Source organism: Babylonia areolata, chromosome 27 (assembly GCF_041734735.1).
Source record: "Babylonia areolata isolate BAREFJ2019XMU chromosome 27, ASM4173473v1, whole genome shotgun sequence".
NCBI lineage: Eukaryota > Metazoa > Mollusca > Gastropoda > Neogastropoda > Buccinidae > Babylonia > Babylonia areolata.
In genome coordinates, this window is record NC_134902.1 from 30,825,276 (window position 1) to 30,846,410 (window position 21,135).

Here is a 21,135-nt window from a genome sequence, read left to right on the forward strand (position 1 = left end):
TGGGGTAGGGGTAGATGTTGTGTCAGGTGATGTGGAGCGGTACATATTGTGTCAGGTAATGGCGTAGGGGTAAACGTTGTGTCAGGTGATGGGGTAGGGGTAAACGTTGTGTCAGGTGATGGGGAGGGGTAGAGGTAATGGGGTAGGGGTAAACGTTGTGCCAGGTGATGGGGAGGGGTAAATGTTGTGCCAGGTGATGGGGTAGGGGCAGATGTTGTGTTAGGTAATGGGGTAGGGGCAGATGTTGTGTTAGGTAATGGGGTAGGGGTAGATGTTGTGTCAGGTAATGGGGAGGGGTAAATGTTGTGCCAGGTGATCGGGTGGGGTAGAGGTAATGGGGGAGGGGTAAATGTTGTCAGGTAATGGGGTAGGGGCAGATGTTGTGTTAGGTAATGGGGTAGGGGCAGATGTTGTGTTAGGTAATGGGGTAGGGGTAGATGTTGTGTCAGGTAATGGGGAGGGGTAGATGTTGTGTCAGGTAATGGGTAGGGGTAGATGATGTGCCAGGTGATCGGGAGGGGTAGATGTTGTGTCAGGTAATGGGGTAGGGGCAGATGTTGTGTTAGGTAATGGGGTAGGGGTAGATGTTGTGTCAGGTAATGGGGAGGGGTAGATGTTGTGTCAGGTAATGGGGAGGGGTAGATGTTGTGTCAGGTAATGGGGAGGGGTAGATGTTGTGTCAGGTAATGGGGAGGGGTAGATGTTGTGTCAGGTAATGGGGAGGGGTAGATGTTGTGTCAGGTAATGGGGAGGGGTAGATGATGTGTCAGGTGATCGGGAGGGGTAGATGTTGTGTCAGGTAATGGGGAGGGGTAGATGTTGTGTCAGGTAATGGGGAGGGGTAGATGATGCGCCAGGTGATCGGGAGGGGTAGATGTTGTGTCAGGTAATGGGGTAGGGGTAAATGTGGTAGGGGTAGATGTTGTGTTAGGTAATGGGGGAGGGGTAAATGTTGTGTCAGGTAATTGGGTAGGGGTAAATGGGGTAGGGGTAGATGTTGTGTTAGGTAATGGGGTAGGGGTAAATGTTGTGTCAGGTAATGAGGGAGGGGTAAATGTTGTGTCAGGTAATGGGGAGGGGTAGATGTCTCAGGTAATGGGGTAGGGGTAAATGTTATGTCAGGTAATGGGGTAGGGGTAGATGTTGTGTTAGGTAATAGGGTAGGGGTAGATATTGTGTCAGGTAATGGGGTAGGAGTAGATGTGTCAGGTAATGGGGAAGTGGTAGATGTCTCGGGTAATAGGGAGTGGTAAATGTTGTCTCAGGTAATGGGGAGGGTTAGATGTTGTCTCAGGTAATGGGGAAGTGGTAGAGGTCTCAGGTGATGGGGAGGGTTAGATGTTGTCTCAGGTATTATGGGTGGGTAGATGTTTCAGGTAATGGGGTAGGGGTAAATGTTGTGTCAGGTAATAGGGAGGGGAAGATGTTGTATAGGTAATGGGTAGGGGTAGATGTCCCAGGTAGGGGGTGTGTGGTAGATTTTGTCTCAGTTTCAGAGGGAGGGGTAGATGTTATCTCATGGGTAGATGTCTCAGATAATAGGCAGGGGTTGATGTTGTCTTAGGTCATGTGGAGGGGTAGCTGTTGTCTCAGATAATGGGTGGGGTAGACATCATCGCAGGTAATAGAGTAGATTTCTTCTTCTTCTTTTCCCTCAACTCCCTGAAGAGTTATTGGGGTGCTGCTCAGAAGAATTGTTCACATGATACCCCCGAAAACGGAGTATGGCTGCCTACATGGCGGGGTAAAAACGGTCATACACGTAAAAGCCCACTCGTGTGCATACGAGTGAACGTGGGAGTTGCAGCCTACGAACGAAGAAGAAGAAGAAGAAGAAGAAGAAGAAGTTCACATGATTTCTCCAGGTCTGTCAGTTGTGTGTCAAAGCCAAGGTCTCTGCAAAAGGCTTTCCTGTCCATTCTGCAGTGTTTTCAGTCCACCATTGTTGTTGTTTTCTATCTTCACCCTCCATCTTCCATTCCTCAGCAGTTCCTTGGAGGATTGTTGTAGCGAGGTCAAGGTCATTGGATCTTGTTTCCCGGCCAGTACCCGCTTGGCTTTCTTTTCTTGACTGATGTCAGCAGATGCTCATAAGGTTCAGTGTGCTGCTTAATGGTTTGCTGCACTTGTACATTGGTGATGTGAAAAACATCATTTCCATGGCTTGAATTCTTCTTTCCAAATCTGCCGTGAGTGTCCATTTATGGCATGCATACAAGAATATTGAATATACCAGCCCATGTAGGTGTCTGATCTTGTGCTTCCGTGTAGATATTGCTGTTGTTCCACATGTTTCAGTCTGGATAGTGCCGATGTCTTTGCTACTCTTGAGAGAATGTCTGGTTTGGATCCTTCGTTGGAGTAGATGTTGTGTCAGGTAATGGTGAGAGGGGTGGATGTCTCTTTTATTGAGAACGGTGGTTATTGGGAAGGGATTCATCGCCTGCCTGCCCAACCTTGCTGTGTTTCCATGCATCATTTCTTTCTCTCCATCCTGTGTTTGGCCACACAGCCAGTTAGGAACACGCAGTGGCCTGACTGAAACAATCGGTTTTCAGTGGTGGGGGTGAAATGTTGAGTTGAAATATAACAAACTGAATGATGAAGTTGGGCAAAAAGACACTGAAGGCCACAGTGGTAACTGGGTGAGACTGAAAACTGACTGACTGGATGGTTTCATTTTGGTGATAAGGATGGAGTTAATTATAATAGTAATAGTATTTATATAGCACTGAATCTTGTGCAGAGACAAATCAAAGAGTTTTCGCACCAGTCATTCACATGCATGCATAACTCTAAAACTGAAGAAACTGAAGACAAGGAAGGGGCAGGAAGGGAGGATGTTTTGGGAAGAGGAGGGTTTTAAGGCCAGACTTGAAAGAGCTGAGTGTGGAGACTTGACGAAGCGAAGTTCATTCCAATTGCAAGGTCCAGAGACAGAAACATGTTCATGTGCAGTTAGAATGCATCCCAAGATGTGGAAATCTTTGCTTTCAGCCTCCTTTTTATTTGTATTTTGGAACAGAAACTTGAGGGAGATTTTGCTGTTTGCAGAGATGCCCATTTTGCTGATCCTGGATCAAATTCCATGGTTTCCATTTTGTCATGTGTTTAAAGAATGTTATCCATGCACTTTATGTGTGTGTGTGTGTGTGTGTGTGCATGTGTGTGTGAGTGCTTGCTTGCGTGCATGCATGTGAATGTAGGATTGTGTGTGTGTGGCGGTGTTCAAACATGCGCATGTGGATGTGGGAGTGAGTGGAGTGGGGGAGGGTATTTACAGATGCATGTATGTATGTATGTGAGTGAGTGTGCGTGTTTGTATGAGTTTATATGTGCATATAAATACGTCTCAGTATGAAGAACATTCCTTGGCAAAACCAGGGTACAGTCAACACAATGAGAAAGGAGAGTAGAGTAATATTCCCATGCATTCCTTGGCAAAGCCAGGAAACAGTGAACACAATGAGAAAGGAGAGTAGAATGATATTCCCGGAACACACACTGCTGATCGGCCACCCTCTGTGACGTATTGTTTCAGGACCGTCGCGGCGGTTCCGGCGCGTGTGCGAACACCTGCAGTCACTGATGTCCTCCCCACGCAGCGACAACAACCGCAAGATCAGCACAGACAGCACCGTGTCCTACTGCTCGGAGCTGGTGCCCGCCTCCTACTGTTCCCCGGCCAAGGAGAATGGCGCCACTGAGGTCAGCAGGCTGTTATGGGTCTGTCCACTGTGCTTGGGTGCCCCCCCCCAACACCCCCCGTACTCCCTCTTACACATTAGCATTGTTCTTGAATTGTGATCTAACCAGAGTGATCTAACCAGGGATGCTCTATCATTGTATCGGCCAGGATGATCTCTGTCATTGTCTTGGCCAGGTGATCTGTCATTGTCTTGGCCAGTATCATTGTCTTGGCCAATATCATTGTCTTGGCCAGGATGATCTCTGTCATTGTCTTGGCCAGTATCATTGTCTTGGCCAGTATCATTGTCCAGTATCATTGTCTTGGCCAGTATCATTGTCTTGACATGGAATGTGCATACTCTTCTGGACAGAGGCGACTCAGCCAGACCACAGAGACGCACAGCACTCATTGCGAGTGAACTAGCCAGGTACAACATCGACATCGCTGCCTTAAGTGAGACCAGACTGGCAGAAGAAGGTGAACTCTGTGAACAAGGCGCAGGGTACACCTTCTTTTAGAGTGGTCACGGACCTGAGGAGAGACGTGAGGCTGGAGTTGGCTCTGCAGTGAAGACAACCCTCGTTGGCAAGCTGGCTGGCCCCCCAACAGGAGTGAACGATCGCCTGATGATGATGGAACTCCCCTTATGCAACAGAAAGAAGTTTACCACCATTGTCAGCGCCTACACGCCCACCATGACCAACCCGGATGAAATCAAGGACAAGTTCTACGAGGACCTGAACGCTGTCATCACCACTGTTCCCAACGCAGAGAAGCTCATCATTCTTGGTGACTTTAACATGAGAGTTGGCTGTGACAGCAACTCCTGGGAAGGTGTGATTGGGAAGCATGGGGTTGGTAACTGTAACAGCAATGGTCTACTACTTCTCCAGACATGGGCCAAGCACATCCTTCTTATCACAAACAACGTCTTCTGCCTCCCTACCCGTAACAGGACGTCATGGATGCATCCTCGCTCTGGGCATTGGCATCTCATTGACTTTGTCATCATCAGGAAGAGGGACAGGCAGGACGTACGAGTCACGAGGGCCATGTGCGGCGCCGAGTGCTGGACAGACCACTGCCTTATCGTCTCCAAGCTCAACCTCCGCATCCAGCCCAAGAGACGGCCTCAGGACTTGAAAGCACCCTAACGCCTGAATGTCAACAAGCTGGAGCTAGGCAACATCAAGCAGAGCTTTGCTGACACCCTGGAGGAATGCCTTGAGTCCACCAAGCTGGACAACCAGAATGTGGAGGCAGCATGGGGCGCACTGCATGAGACGGTGTACAACACTACCATGAAGTGCCTGGGGCCTTCTGTCAGGAAGCACAAAGACTGGTTTTGATGAGAACTGCACTGAGATCAAGCAGCTGCTGGAAGACAAATGCCAAGCCTACAGAGCCCACATTGAAGATCCCAAGTCACAGTCAAAGAAAGACATACTGAAGAGCGCATGCAGCACCATCCAGCTGAAGCTGCGGCAGATGCAGGATTCCTGGTTGAACAACAAAGCTGATGAGATCCAGGGCTTTGCAGACAGGAACAACATGAAGAACTTCTATAACGGCCTGAAAGAAGTCTATGGTCCCACCACCTCCGGATCTGCTCCACTCCTCAGTGCTGATGGTTCTACCCTAATCACTGACAAGGATGGGATCCTTGAGAGATGGGCTGAACACTTTGACAGCATACTGAACCGCCCTTCCACCATCAGTGATGAAGCCATCGACCGACTCCCCCAGGTGCCAGTCAGTGAGTCGTTGATGCCATTCCAACTTTGGAGGAGACCCAGAAAGCTATCCATCTGCTATCCAATGGCAAAGCCCCTGGCTCAGACTCCATCCCAGCTGAGGTCTACAAAGAAGGTGATATGGTGCTGACTGAGAAGCTTCATCAGCTGTTCCAGCTCATCTGGCAGCATGAGACAGTTCCACAGGACTTCAAAGACGCTTCCACCATACACCTGTACAAGCGCAAAGGAAATCGTCAGGCCTGTGACAACCATCGTGGAATATCCCTGCTGTCTGTCACAGGCAAGACTCTGGCCAGAGTGCTTCTCAACTGTCTCATAGCGCACCTTGAGCAAGGTCTCCTACCAGAGAGCCGGTGTGGTTTCTGGAAATAACACGGGACTATCGACATGGTGTTTGCTGCCAGGCAGCTCCAGGAGAAGTGTCAGGAACAGAATGCCGACCTTTACTCCACCTATGTCGATCTGACCAAGGCCTTCGATACTGTTAGCAGAGATGGCCTTTGGAGAATCATGGCAAAGTACGGATGTCCCAGAAAGTTCATCACCATCATACGGCAACTACACGATAGGATGCTGGCCCGAGTCGAAGACAACAGAAAGACTTCAGAACCATTCCCTGTCTCCAACAGAGTCAAGCAAGGGTGTGTTCTTGCCCCCACCCTGTTCAGTCTCATGTTTTCAGCCATGCTGACAGATGCCTTCAGAGACGCTGACGTAGGCATTGGCATCAGGTACCACACAGATGGCTCACTCTTCAACCTCAGGAGGCTTCAAGCAAAAACCAAGGTGAGGATAGACACCGTCAACGACTTCCTGTTTGCTGATGACGCTCTCAGCGCTGCCTCCGAAGCTGACTTGCAACACAGCGTCGACAAGTTCTCTGCTGCCTGTGACAACTTTGGCCTCACAATCAGCACAAAGAAGACTGAGGTGATGCACCAGCCAGCTCCAGGAAAGCCTTACATTGAACCAAACATCTTCATCAACGGGCAACGACTGAACGCGGTGGACAAATTCACATACCTGGGCAGTACACTCTCTCGCACAGTTGTCATCGACAACGAGGTGAATGCCAGACTCGCTGAAAGCAATGATGCCTTCAGCAGACTCCATAAGAACGTTTGGAACAGGAGAGGCATCACCCTGGAGACGAAGCTCAAAGTATACAAGGCCATAATTCTCACCACACTGCTCTATGGATGTGAATCATGGACGGTCTACAAACGCCACACCAAAAAGCTGAACCACTTCCACACCACCAGCCTCAGAAAACTTTTCAGCATAAAGTGGCAAGAGAAGATCCCTGATACAGAGGTGCTCACTCGTGCAAACTTGCCCAGCATCTACACCATCTTGATGCAGGCCCAGCTGCGCTGGGCAGGCCATGTAGTTCGCATGCCAGACCACCGGCTCCCAAGAAACTGCTGTGCGGCAAACTCCAACATGGCAAGCGCTCCCATGGAGGCCAAAAGAAGCGCTTCAAAGACATTCTGAAAGCTTCTCTGAAGGCCTTCGACATCAGCCACGACACGTGGGAGCTGGATGCAATGGACAGACCGAAGTGGCATTCAGCTGTCCACAAAGGCGCCAAATCCTGTGAGGCCAACAGAATCGCTGCAGCAGAGCAACGCAGACAGGCCAGGAAAAGCAGTGCCAGCAAGTCCCCAACAGCCGCCACCATCCCCTGTCCACACTGCGTCAGAACCTTCCGGGCGCGGATTGGCCTGACCAGTCATCTGCGCACCCACAGAGCCCAACCCACCCACCCCCAGGATGACTAGATGGTCCTCATCGTTCCCGACGGACGAACCACAATCATTGTCTTGGCCAGGATGATCTCTGTCATTGTCTTGGCCAGGATGATCTCTGTCATTGTCTTGGCCAGTATCATTGTCTTGGCCAGGATGATCTCTGTCATTGTCTTGGCCAGGATGATCTCTGTCATTGTCTTGGCCAGTATCATTGTCTTGGCCAGGATGATCTCTGTCATTGTCTTGGCCAGGATGATCTCTGTCATTGTCTTGGCCTGTCATTGTCTTGGCTAAGATGATCTGTCATTATCTTGTCCAGGATGATCTTTGCCGTTATGGTGGCCAGAATGATGCATCATTGTCTTGGTCATTGTCTTGGCCAGGATCATTTCTGTTCTTGTCTTGGCCAGGATCATTTCTGTCATTGCCTTGGTCTAGGCCAGGGTGATCCTTCATGTGTTGACCAGTGTCCTTGTCTTGGTCAGGATAATCAGTCGTTGTTTTTGGCCAGGATGATTTGTCAGTTGACGAAAAAGTAAGCTACAGTATTAACAGTTGCTCAACATAATGTTTAACTACAGTATTAACAGTTGCTCAACATAATGTTTATCTACAGTATCAACAGTTGCTCATCAGAAATGGTCAGCTACAGTAATAACAGTTGCTCAACAGAAATGTTCAGCTACAGTATTAACAGTTGCTCAACGTAATTTTCATCTACAGTATTATTGTTGCTCAACAAAAATGTTCAGCTACAGTAATAACAGTTGCTCAACGTAATGTTCAGCTACAGTATTATTGTTGCTCAACAGAAATGTTCAGCTACAGTATTACTGTTGCTCAACAGAAATATTCAGCTACAGTATTAACAGTTGCTTAACGTAATGTTCAGCGACAGTATTAACAGTTGCTCAACGTAATGTTCAACTACAGTATTATAGTTGCTCTCTGTAGAAAAGGGTGGTGGTTTTAGTGAATCCTTTGTTGTGTTTTCAGAGTCATGAGAAGGAGAAGAAGCCGCCTCTGCCACCACGCAACCGAGACTCGTCAAAAAGCGGACCACGCAAAGCGTTAGCAGAAAACTCACAGAGGGACAGGGACAAAGTGTGAACCAGTCATGTGCCAGTGTGGACCAAAAATAAGTGTCATTGACAGTCATCAGTGTGAGAGAGAGAGAGAGAGAAAGAATGGCGAGTCTATTATCAGAAGGGTGAGCAGTTGCATGTAGGTGGTGGTAGTCACTCAGGTGACACGGTGATTGTCTCTCATGTGACTCGTCTGTCAGTGTGAAATGCATCCCCATGACCACAGTCTGTCATGCAGCAAGTGCTGAAGTCAGCGATCCAAAACAGGGCGGTCACAGAGCAAGTGATGTGTACGTCAGAGCTGACTGCTGTCTACTGGACGTCATCTGGGATGAAAATCAATGTGTTTACAAGATGGCCTTTTTTAAAAATATTTATTTAAAGATCATGCTCCCACAAGATCATGAATGTTCTGCACAAGAAGGAAAAGACAAAGTGAGAAGATCAGGATTGTGATTGTGAACCTTTGTGCAGAAACTTGATTGGCATGAAAGACTCTGCGCCCATGTTGGGAAAACCATTGGAGAACAGACCATTTCACAGAAGAAAAAAAATCAGCAGCATGGATAAGGGTTTGCAATGTGGGCAGGATGAGGCTGGATGAGGCAATACAAGGCAGGATGAGGTGAGATGAGGCAGACAGATGTCTGGCAGGAAGGACAAGGACCAAGGATCCGGAAGCAAGAAGACCCAGGGATGGCAGCAGCAGCAACACGTTCTCCAACCCACTTCACAGTAATGGTTGTCCCTCAGTCCTCAGTGAAGACACGGTCATGTGTAGCTGTCTGAGCACAAGATAGATTGACAGACAGACTACACAGAAAAAAACCCTGTGCGGGAGAGTTCTGAACGTGGTAGAGCCATTACCACAGGTAGCAGTCCCACTCTCTCAGCCACAGAAGCCAAGACTTCTGAGGTATGGAGAATCGTCACGTCTTCTACAGTCCCAACAGGAAGTCCCCCCCCCCCCCCCCCAAATGTACCCGCCTGGAGAAAGGGAAGAGATGGCCCAACCTTCCCACAACATCCCTCCCCCCCTCCTCCCTACACAACATGGACATGTATTTTTTTCATGTTTGGAAAAAACGTGTCTGGCTGAGTGTAAAGACTGAGGAGATATGTTTAAAAAAAGGGAGGGAAAAAAAAAGGTTTGGAAAGGGTTCCCTCTCCTGTCCATGACTGTGTGGTGTATATGGCATCAGGGTCATTGCTGTGTTGTGGGGCAGAGGGTCAAGGGGCACAGGGTTAAGGGGCAGAGCGCCTGTGGTGTCCCTTCCTTTCCGTCAACACCTCTGCTACTGCAGGGAGGCCACTCCTTTCTGATGGCAGGCAAAGGATGCGTGACGTCTTTCCGTTTTTCTTCTTTGTCTCTCTTCTCTCTCTCTCTCTCTCTCTCTCTCTCTCTCTCTCTCAATTATTCTCTTGGTATGTCTCTGTCTGTTCCCACTCCTCCTCCACTTTTCCTCCCCTCTCTTTCTGTGTCTCTTTGTCTCCAACTCTGTCTCCTCTAGCTGCCTCCTCTGTATATGAATGTCTTCTCTTTCTGTCCAGCTGTCTTCTCTTTCTGTCCAGCTGTCTCCTCTTTCTGTCCATTTTTCTCTTTCTGTCCAGCTGTCTTCTCTTTCTGTCCAGCTGTCTCTTTCTGTCCATTTTTCTCTTTCTGTCCAGCTGTCTCCTCTTTCTGTCCAGCTGCCTTCTGTCTTCTCTTTCTGTCCAGCTGTCTCCCCTTTCTGTCCAGCTGTCTCCTCTTTCTGTCTAGCTGTCTCCCCTTTCTGTCCAGCTGTCTCCTCTTTCTGTCCAGCTGTCTTCTCTTTCTGTCCAGCTGTCTCCTCTTTCTGTCCAGCTGTCTTCTCTTTCTGTCTAGCTGTCTTCTCTTTCTGTCCAGCCTGTCTTGTCTCTCTTTCTGTCCAGCTGTCTCCTCTTTCTGTCCAGCTGTCTTCTCTTTCTGTCCTCTTCCTTCTCTTTCTGTCCAGTTGTCTCCTCTTTCTGTCCAGCTGTCTTCTCTTTCTGTCTGCTGTCTTCTCTTTCTGTCCAGCTCTTTCCTCTTCCTTCTCTTTCTGTCCAGCTGTCTCCTCTTTCTGCCCAGCTGTCTCCTCTTTCTGTCCAGCTGTCTTCTCTTTCTGTCCATTTTTCTCTTTCTGTCCAGCTGTCTCCTCTTTCTGTCCAGCTGTCTCCCCTTTCTGTCCAGCTGTCTCCTCTTTCTGTCCAGCTGTCTTCTGTTTCTGTCCAGCTGTCTTCTCTTGCTGTCCAGCTGTGTTCTCTTTCTGTCCAGCTGCCTTCTGTCTCCTCTTCCTTCTCTTTCTGTCCAGCTGTCTCCTCTTCTGTCCAGCTGTCTCCTCTTCCTTCTCTTTCTGTCCAGCTGTCTCCTCTTTCTGTCCAGCTGTCTCCTCTTTCTGTCCAGCTGTCTCCTCTTTCTGTCCAGCTGCCTTCTCTTTCTGTCCAGCTGTCTCCTCTTTCTGTCCAGCTGCCTTCTGTCTCGTCTATATCCAGCTGTCTCCTCTTTCTGTCCAGGTGTCTTCTGTCTCCTCTTTCTGTCCAGCTGTCTCCTCTTTCTGTCCAGGTGTCTTCTGGCTTCTCTTTCTGTCCATTTTTGTCCTCTTTCTGTCCAGTTTTCTCCTCTTTCTGTCCAGCTGTCTTCTGTCTCCTCTATGTCCAGCTGTCTCCTCTTTCTGTCCATTTTTCTCATTCCTCTTTCTGTCCAGCTGTCTCCTCTTTCTGTCCATCTGACTCCTCTTTCTGTCCAGCTGTCTTCTCTTTCTCTCCAGCTGTCTCTCATTTCGGTCCAGCTGTCTCCTGTCTCCTCTGTAGCTCGCTCTCTTCTATCTAGCTGTCTCCTCCTCTAGACATCTCATCTTTCTGTCAAGTATCACCTCTTTCTATCCTGTCCAGCTTTCTCTTCATTTTGTCAATCGGTCGTCTCTGTCGAGAGCTCTCTCTCTCTCTCTCCCTCTCTCTCTCTCTCTGTCTGTGTGTGTCTCTCTCTCTGTCTCTCTCTTCCTCTCTCTCTCTCTCTCCCTCTCTCTCCCCCTCTCCCTCCCTCTCTCTCTCTCCCTCTCCCTATCTCCCTCCCTCTCTCTCTCCCTCTCTCTCTCTCTCTCTGTGTCTCTCTCTCTGTCTCTCTCTTCCTCTCTTCTCTCTCCCCTATCTCTCTCACTCCCTCTCTCCCCCTCTCTCTCTCTCTCTCCCTCTCTCTTCCTCTCTCTCCCTCTCTCTCACTTCCTCTCTCTCCCTCTCTCTCTGTCTGTGTGTGTCTCTGTGTGTGTGTCTCTCTCTCTCTCTCTCTCTCTCTCTCTCTCCCTCTCCCTCTCTCTCTGCCTCTCTCTCTCTTTCCCTATCTCTCTCTCTCTCCCTCTCTCTCTCTCCCTCTCTCTTCCTCTCTCACTCCCTCTCCCCCCTCCCCCCCCTCTCTCTCTCTCCCCCTCTCTCTCTGTGTCTGTCTTTCTACTGAACTGTCTGCTCTTTCAGTGGACAGACTTAAAGTGACCTGGTTTTAAGGAGTGTGTGAAGACTATGGTTGTGCATACCCCTCAGTGACGCACTCCGTGAAGATTTCCCATCTCTCTGACAGCTGACCAAACAGCTTCACTGAGCAGTGTTGTGAAGAATGTGTACATAGTGTCATTTTTATCCTTGCGTGTCTTCACGTGTGTGTGTACTTGTGTGTGTGTGTGAACTTGTGTGTGTGTGTGTGTGTGTGTTTGAGGTTTGCCTGTTCTTGATTTTTAAAACCATGTAACCTATGTATTATTCTATGTAATTATATGTAGCCTTGGCATCCTGATGCGATGTGGTTTGTCTGTGTGTGTGTGTGAGTATCATAATCATTAATAATCCTTGTGTTCAGCAGAGTTTGGGAAAAACATGGGTCATTGCATGTTGTGATTTGTTTTACCCTGTTTTACCATCATTTTATCATTCTGTGTGTTTGCCATTGCCAGAAAGATGAAAGGTTCTGTTTCAATGGAGGAGTTTGAATTTGTCTCTCTTGTCTGATATGTCTCTGCATGCCTTTCTGGCTGGCTGTGTGTGCTGTATTTGGGACTTGATGAACTTCAGGGGTCGAACAGTTTAGATCAGTGTTGAACTGTTAATCTGCACACACCCACCTGTGGATGAAAATGAAAGAAATACTGATCTTGTTAATGTGTCTAATTTCTGTGTCAGAAAAAGCAGATGTTTCTAAAGATAGCGCATGCACAGTGGACACAAATGATTTGGCACTCCACAGACTCGGTGAGACGCAGTTTGCAGGGTGGGTATATAACGGTACCTGACAGCCTGACACAATTTCAGTTTCAGTCGTTTTGCCAAACTGCCCGTTTTAAAAACTGACAGGTAGTCAGCACTGAAATGGCCCCATTGTTGTCAGCTGGGCTGAACGCAACATGGTTTGATTTGATTTGATTTCAGCCTGACAAAATGCATTTAAAGATACAAATTATTAGTTATGATGCAGACTTCAATTTAGGGGGCGTGGGGGGAGGGGGCGGGGGGGGAGAGAGAGAGAAATGAGAGAAGATGGAGAGGATGGATCTAAGTCTCCATTTTATCTCAAATGATTTTGACTCAAGACTTGTGGGTCAGGGGTAAATTTTTCCTTGTCTTGTTGAACACACTGACATCAGTGTGTATTGCGCTACCTCCACAGCAACACAGCTTCAGTGAGGAAGTCATCTGTACCTGAAAGTTTAGGATTAGTATATCACACTTTGCCATACCTTCAGAACAGTACCTGAAAGTTTAGGATTAGTATATCACACTTTTTGCTATACCTTCAGAACGGCATGGAATGAGCATCCTTTTCCAGCAAGTTCCATTCCCAAAACAGCATGTGAAATTCTTAACTGATTAATTCCATTCTGAAACCTCTCTGGTACATGCCCCCATTCATGACAGCACTGTATCGTATTGTAATACTTTTTTGTCACAACAGATTTGTGTGTAAACTTCGGGCTGCTCTCATCCTGGGCAGAGTGTCACCGTCGTGCACAGCAATTTTTTTTTCTCTCTCTTTTTTTTTCTCAAAGTGTTTTTGTTTTGGTATCAAAGTGGATTTTTCTTCAGAATTTGGCCAGGGATAATCCTTTCATTGCCATGGGTTCTTTTACATGCATGAAGCGCATGATGTTCATGGGACCTTGGTTTATTGTCTCATCAGAAAAAAAAACAAACCAGCACCCAGACCACCACTCAAGAAAGTGAGCTGTAGAAAAGTATTAAAAAAACAACAACAAAAAACCCATGAGAAATAGAAGAAGAAATTTTGAAGGGGGTCAGGAGGGGAGCCAAAAGTAACAAGAAGCAAGCAATAGAATTTGAGAAAAGTGAAAGGAAAAAATAAAGTGCACACTCATTTCAATGGTTCTAATTAATTAGGACTAGGTAGGTGTGTGTGTGTGTGTGTGAGAGAGAGAGAGAGAGAGTTAGGCATTGTGAGTCCCTGTGTGTTCAGTTGTTGTCTTCATGATATCCTGATCATGGATATTATTTTGCCATTCAACTTTGTGTCAACGTATGTGAGTGTCGGTCACATTCTGAACAGGGTTTATGTCATAAGTCTGTGTGTGTGTGTGTGTGTGTGTGTGTGTGTGTGTGTGTGTGTGTCCAGTGCTCACTTGCATTCATGTTTGAATGTGCAAACAAATGGTTGCGTATGATTTGCATGCTGTACTGGAATGTCTGTTACACAATCGTTAACCATGTCTAGATTCCAGAAACACATATATGCAATTTTTTTATATTGTCCTTAAATGTGTGGAGCTTGCATGTGTACAGCGGGTGTGGGTGTTGTCACTGTGTCTGTGTGAAAGTTGTCTGGGTGCAGGTGTGGTGAGTGGAAAGTGTACCACTGTGAGCACACAGTGTGGCCGTACCTGTCACTGTGCCTGCCTGTCTTGTGATCTGGTCATCTGTCTCACTCATGATTGATCTGGTGATCTGTCTCACTCATGATTGATCTGGTGATCTGTCTCAGTTACAATTGTTCGTCTCAGTGGTGACTGATCTGGTGATCTGTCTCAGTCATGATTGATTTGGTGATCTGTCTCAGTCATGATTGATCTGGTGATCTGTCTCAGTCATGATTGATCTGTCTCAGTGATCACTGATCTGGCAATCTGTCTCAGTCATGATTGATCTGGTGATCTGTCTCTGTCATGATTGATCTGGCAGTCTGTCTCAGTCATGATTGATCTGGTGATCTGTCTCAGTCATGATTGATCTGTCTCAGTGATCACTGATCTGGCAATCTGTCTCAGTCATGATTGATTTGGTGATCTGTCTCACTCATGATTGATCTGGTGATCTGTCTCACTCATGATTGATCTGGTGATCTGTCTCAGTCATGATTGATCTGTCTCAGTCATGATTGATCTGGTGATCTGTCTCAGTTATGATTGATCTGGTCATCTGTCTCAGTCATGATTGATCTGTCTCAGTCATGATTGATGATTGATCTGTCTCAGTCATGATTGATCTGGTGATCTGTCTCAGTCATGATTGATCTGGTGATCTGTCTCAGTCATGATTGATGATTGATCTGTCTCAGTCATGATTGATCTGTCTCAGTGGTGACTGATCTGGCAATCTGTCTCGATCAGTGTCTCAGTGGTGATTGATATGGCATTCTTTTTCAGCATCAGTATCAGTAACTCGAGGAGGCATCACTGCATTCGGACAAATCCATATACGCTACATCACATCTGCCAAGCAGATGCCTGACCACCAGCGTAACCCAACGCACTTAGTCAGGCCTTGAGAAAAAAATTAAAATTAAAATTAAATTGAATTAAATTAAATTAAAAAATAGATAAATAATAATAATAATATAAAAAATTCTTTAAAAAAAAGAAAAATCAGTCTCTGTTGTAACTGATCGGTCTCAGTGGTAATTGATCAGTCTCAGTGGTGACTGATCTGGTGATCTCTCAATGATTGATCTGGAGATTTCTCAGTGATGATTAATCCAGTAGTCCCCCAGTAGTGATTGATCTGTCTGTGTGGCGACTGATATGGCCATCTGTCTGTGTGGCGACTGATATGGCCATCTGTCTGTGTGGTGACTGATATGGCCATCTATCTGTGTGGCGACAGATATGGCCATCTCTCTGTGTGGTGGCTGATATGGCCATCTGTCTGTGTGGCGACTGATATGGCCATGTGTCTGTGTGGTGACTGATATGGCCATCTGTGTGTGTGGCAACTGATATGGCCATCTGTCTGTGTGGCAACTGATATGGCCATGTGTCTGTGTGGCGACTGATATGGCCATCTGCCTGTGTGGCGACTGATATGGCCATCTGTGTGTGGTGACAGGTTATTTGTGTTTCATGTGGCCATGGTCACATCTGTTGATGCTCATTGTTGTTCCTTTCTCTCTTCACTCTACATCAGCATGCAGAAAGAAAGTGTGTGTGTGTGTGTGAGAGAGAGAGAGAGAGACAGACAGACAGACAGACAGACAGAGACAGAAATATTGTTTAAGACATGAAATCACTGTGCAGCTCAGCCCTTGGACAAAATCCATCCATCTCTCACATCCCAACATTGTCATTACCCACACACCTGTCGGACAAAATCCACCCAGTCCTTTAGGGGATAGACAGTAATCCTTTTGACTCTCAACACTGGATTGTTTCATCAATATGAATATGACCTGTCAACTTCACTACAGTGCACATGGTGTGATGTCGTCAAGTGGCTGCAGCATTCCCAGAAAACACCTCTCACAGAGAGAAAGAACTGTTTCCAGCCAGCTTCAGCACCTCATGAAAGGAAGTTGGTTTTTTTTCCAGCAGTGTGGCTGTTCCAAACAAGTCAAAAAATAAAAATAAAAAGATCTGCTTGCAACATTCTGCCGTCTGTGGAAAACCACAGCCCTTTCAAACCACGAGATGAGGATATTTAACACATAACCTGCATGGATTAGAGACTTTGAGACTAACAAAGTCAAACTGGCAAACTCCAGTCTTTACTCAGCAGATGTCTTGAGACACACAGTGGGGCATCAGGTGACCAGAAACAATCTCAAATGCCAACCTGTTGGGAAGAACCAACCAGATTCTCACCAGCAAGGAAATCGGGGAAATGGAGCTTGGCTGGACACACCCTGCACAAATCTCTGAACATCACTGGATGTCACCCACAGGGGAAAAGGAAAGTGGGCAGTCCAAGGCAGACACGGAGAAGATGCACAGAGGATGAGATGAAGGCAGTCAGATGGACATGGGCCCCAGTGAAAAGGTTTGTTTCTCAGGAAGGCATCACTGCGTTTGGACAAATCCATGATTATGCTACACCATATCTGTTAACTCACTCAGTACGACCAGTCCTCTCTTCTCCTCTACACAGACCCCTCGGATGTCCAGTGGGTGTCTGAATGACCCAACCTTTAGCTTCCATTGTCAGAATTGTGGTATTCTTTGTCAACATTCACGTCTTCAGTATAAGAGCGTCCCGTTTGCAATATTTTGATGATGGTAATTGGGATGAAATGCTGTTAACGTCGTCTCTTTCGCCGTTCGTATGGAGAGAGTTAAGTATAGAGATGCCTGTCAGCAGCAGTACCCAGTGTGCATGTCAGGCCTTAAAGCGCGTGCATATATATTTGTGTACCTGTCAGAGTGGATTTCTTTTACAGAATTTTGCCAGAGGACAACACTTTTATTGCCATGTATTGTTTTTTATTTCGATGCGCCGAGTGCAGCAGCACACAGGACCTCAGTTTATTGTCTCATCTGAATGACAAGACACTCAGATTTTTTGTGTGTTTTTTTCCAGTTCAGGGTGAGAGCAGGATTTGAACCCAGACCCTAATAGACATCATATTGGCAGGTAAGTGTCTTAACCATTCTGCCACCTTGCTCCCTTGCTGAAAAAGACTACCTTGGACGGAGTCCCCAGAAGGAGTGCTGTTGTGGCCTTGTGCTCCTGGAGGAGTCCAAATGAATAAGTTCAGTAAGTCAGTTGAAGCAAGCAAGTAAAGAAGAGGTTTACAATCTATATGTATATATTACTGGTACCCTGATCATGTCACCAAGCAAGTAAAGAACAGGTTTACGATCTATATGTATATATTACTGGTACACTGATCCCTGTCACCAAGCAAGTAACGAACAGGTTTACAACCTATATGTATATATTACTGGTACACTGATCATGTCACCTATCAACAAGTGCACCAAGCCATCAAGCAGCCCTTTGGACCATAGGAAGATCATCCGACGTCAGTCAAGAAAAGAGAACTATGTTGGTATGGCCATGTAACAAGATCTGATGGCCTTGCTTGAAACAGTCCTTCAAGGAACTGCTGGGAGAGGGAGACAGAGGGAAAGACAAAAAGTGATGGACTGACAACATTGCAGAATGGACAGTAAAGCATTTGGAGAGACCCAGGCTTTGACACAGAACCGACAGACCTTAAATGATCTGGTGAATAGTTTGTATTTTTTGACGCTGTGATGATTCTTTACAGGGAAAAGAATCAGAAGAATGCATTATATTCACCTACTTCAGTGATGCAGAAATCTTGGAATATTTGTTTTATGCCACAATTGTATTACCTTGAAATGAACACATAAAAAAAAGAGTTCAGTGGGAAAAAAATGTCAGAATTTGGCAACAGCAAATATGAACCAATTCTGATTACCTGAAAACAGTGATTCATCAGATTCATATTCACACCCATGTGATGTATTTGTATAATTTCTTACTATTTAAAATGTTTGAAAGAGACAGAGAAAACGAAGTTGAGCTGTTATTATAAAATACAGGAGACAATCAGTAAACGTATCGGTGGGTGCGTGTGGTGTGGTCTCTGTGTGTGTGTGTGTGTTTGTGTGTGTATGAAGTAGACATATACAATAGGTGTGTGCAGATGGCTTGTGTTGTATGTTCATACTGTTCTGTTGAATAATCTGATAAATGTGCAAGTGTTGGATGCAGATGATTGTAATCATTGTATTTTAACCCTTTGGAGTCTGTGAACAGGTTTTGTGTACAAGATTCATCAGAACCTCAACATGTGATGTGTCTGACAATGCATTTGTTTAAAAAGGACAGCATTTTTTGTGATGTTAAATGTGCGTAATTATGATTGTATGAAGCTTGTGGTTTGTTATAGACTAGATTTGCCAACTTTTCTTTCGATTTGGATGATTTGAAAATACATGTACTAACAATGCAATTTAATTTTTCATTTATGTACAGTTCAGAGTTTATAATAACTAGATCTAAGATTTGTGATGCTAATTTCCTTTGATTCACCCTTTATCATGAAGTCATCTTTTTGGTCACCAGTTTTATAATTCACGTTTTCAGTTAAATACTTTTCTATCTTTGAGAATGGTTTTAACATGCATATCTTTTTTTCTTCTCAGTCCATTATTTTTTTGTCTCTAAAGTTTATTAGTCATAACTCTGCGAGATGGTTTTAACGTACAGTTAGTGATTTTAGGGATGACTTCTGGTTTGTCAAACTCTAAAATATGTTTTAATATTTAGCAGTTTAGTTATAGTTTACTTATTAATTTTCTTTGTGAAATAGGTTAACATTATAGTTCTACATTATTTTTCTGTCTTCTAACTTTGTGAAATGGGTTTTAATATTATCGTTCATTATTTTTCTGTTTTCTTGTTTAAAGTCTATCTCCATTTCTTTTCTTTCCCATTTTTCTTTTCCAGTTTATGTGAACATCAAGCGGGTACTTACTGGGACCATATCAGCAACTTGATACATACTCATTTTAATTTTTTTTTTTTAATGCATATGTTATATAATCAGTCAATCTGAACAGATCTGAAAGTCTCTCCCCCCCCCCCGCCCCCCCACCCCCGCCTTTTTTTCTTTTTGAGGATTCTGACAAATGTATCCTATTTTCCTTTTATGTGGACACATCAGCACCACTCATGAGTATTTTTCTTGCTTTGTATCATTTCTGCATCATGCTTAGGAATCTCTCTCTCTTTAAAAATCTGTGTCAACTTTCCTACACTTCAGAAATAAACCAAGCTGTTACCGTTTTAATGATGCAAGATGCAGCTCAAGTTACTTCCCCTCTCTCAGATTGGGTATTTGATGGTTATATTTTTCTTGTTTGGTTCCGTTTCTTTTATCTGTGCAATAGTTCATATATCCACACTGCAGTCGGCAGTTCTTGTTTCAGCCTCCTCCATGAATTAGTAGATGTGCATGATACAATGTAAAGTTGTAGACATTTTTTTTCTTTTTTGGAATATGGAATATGATCAAGTGATGGTATATGTGCAAGGAATAATGACAATGACACAGAAAACCAATCTTGTCCATTTCCACTGGTAGAACACAATTTATTATGGGATGAACTTTTCGGGGGGGGGGGGGGGGGGGGGGGGTTGTAGTGGCAGGAGACAGAGTAGTTTTCTTTTTTCTTCTTTCATTTAAAATCCAGTCTGTTTTCTCTGGCAGAACTCTTATGTACTATTGGATGAACATTTGGAGAGAAAATCAGAAGCGATTTTAGCAGTGTTTTTACTTTGTGTTCAGAAGTTTCCGAGTCTTTGGAATGTTAAGGCTAAAGGTCCCATAGCGTTTTACAGCCATAGAGGCAGTGAATATAATATTTATGTCAATTGTGTCTAGGACTCAGCAGAGACTGGACCCAGTCCTCTCCTGCAGTTACCTTCTCAGCCGAAGTCCTGTACGCAAAAATACCTTTCCCCAAGGACGCAACACCAGGCCGAAATGGGGCCTCGAACCTTGATCACTGGATCTGAAGTCCAAAACCAAACCGATCCTACCTCTTGTAGAATTTAGACATAAAATTCTTAATGCTGAGCAAACTTGGCACTACTGAGATCACTTATGCAGCCCAGTTGATCTCAGTGACAGTGAAGACCTATCCAGCAGAATGCAGCACAAACAACTTTCGTGTGACAAAATCACCACTTGGCTCCGTTTTCTACCCCATCCTGAAGGAATGTGCGTCTGCACACACACGGGTTCAAGTTATGGTGAAGGTGAACTGTATTCCTCATTCTGCTTCATTTGCCCAGCGTTCAAGCTGCTACACAGGACAAGTTGTATATCACAGCTCCATGATTCATTCCTAGTGACTATTGAAGCAGGAAAGAAAATGTTACTGATATCATTGTAAATGACCATGTAAGCCCACCCCCCCTCTTGGCGCAAATTTCACTCAAGTTTGGGAGGGGTGTATACTAGGTACTCTGCCCTTTGCGGGAGCCCAGTTCCTTGTTTCTTTTCACCATGAAGTACTGGATGGGCCTATACTCCATGCATGAAAAGTCTTTTTATTAACCTTGTGATACCAGGATATGCTAATGCCACAAGTTTCAACTTTCAGCTGTGCAAGAATCCTGACAGTCTATTCTTTATGATCTCAAAATCAAAATCAGCACTACTTTTAAAAGCAACACCATTCCAAATGGTTAACTGGATTTACTGTTTCATGGTTCAAAATTTTTTTTGTAAGTTAGTAGGTGGATAGGCAACAATATATTGACCATTCACAGTTTTCAACCATTTAAGGGGGTAGGCGTTGACCTAACTGGGCACTGGGCATTTACAAGGTAGTTCACAGAATGGGCCATTGTTGAATTTATCAGCCTATGACCTGACTTGAGTGTGTGGTGAGCCATAACAGGTTGCCAATGACCAGGCAGTAGAGGTCATCTTATTCACGTATGTGTATTCGGGAGTGTTGTTCCTGATCAATACTGCAGGTATTGATTGTGGGAGACTGGCAGGAAGTGCAGAGTACAGCCCTCTCCTGTTGTCCAAAATCTTAATCATTTCCAAAGCAGCATCCTTATCTATCATCTGATATACAGAAAAACTGTCCCCCCCGATTCTT

General features: G+C 45.5%; 1 protein-coding gene across 4 annotated transcripts in view; it reads left to right on the forward strand.

Moving 5' to 3' along the window:
* The window catches only part of LOC143301405 (serine/threonine-protein kinase BRSK2-like), a 97,583-nt gene extending 87,668 nt beyond the window's left edge, over window positions 1-9,915 (forward strand). For all 4 annotated transcript variants that reach the window (XM_076615656.1, XM_076615659.1, XM_076615658.1 and 1 more), the window contains 2 exons: window positions 3,542-3,708; window positions 8,196-9,915. In XM_076615656.1, the coding sequence (XP_076471771.1) occupies window positions 3,542-3,708; window positions 8,196-8,309 (281 nt within the window). In that variant the 3' untranslated portion in view covers window positions 8,310-9,915. The remainder of the gene's footprint in view (window positions 1-3,541; window positions 3,709-8,195) is intronic.
* The last annotated feature ends 11,220 nt before the right edge of the window (window positions 9,916-21,135 follow it).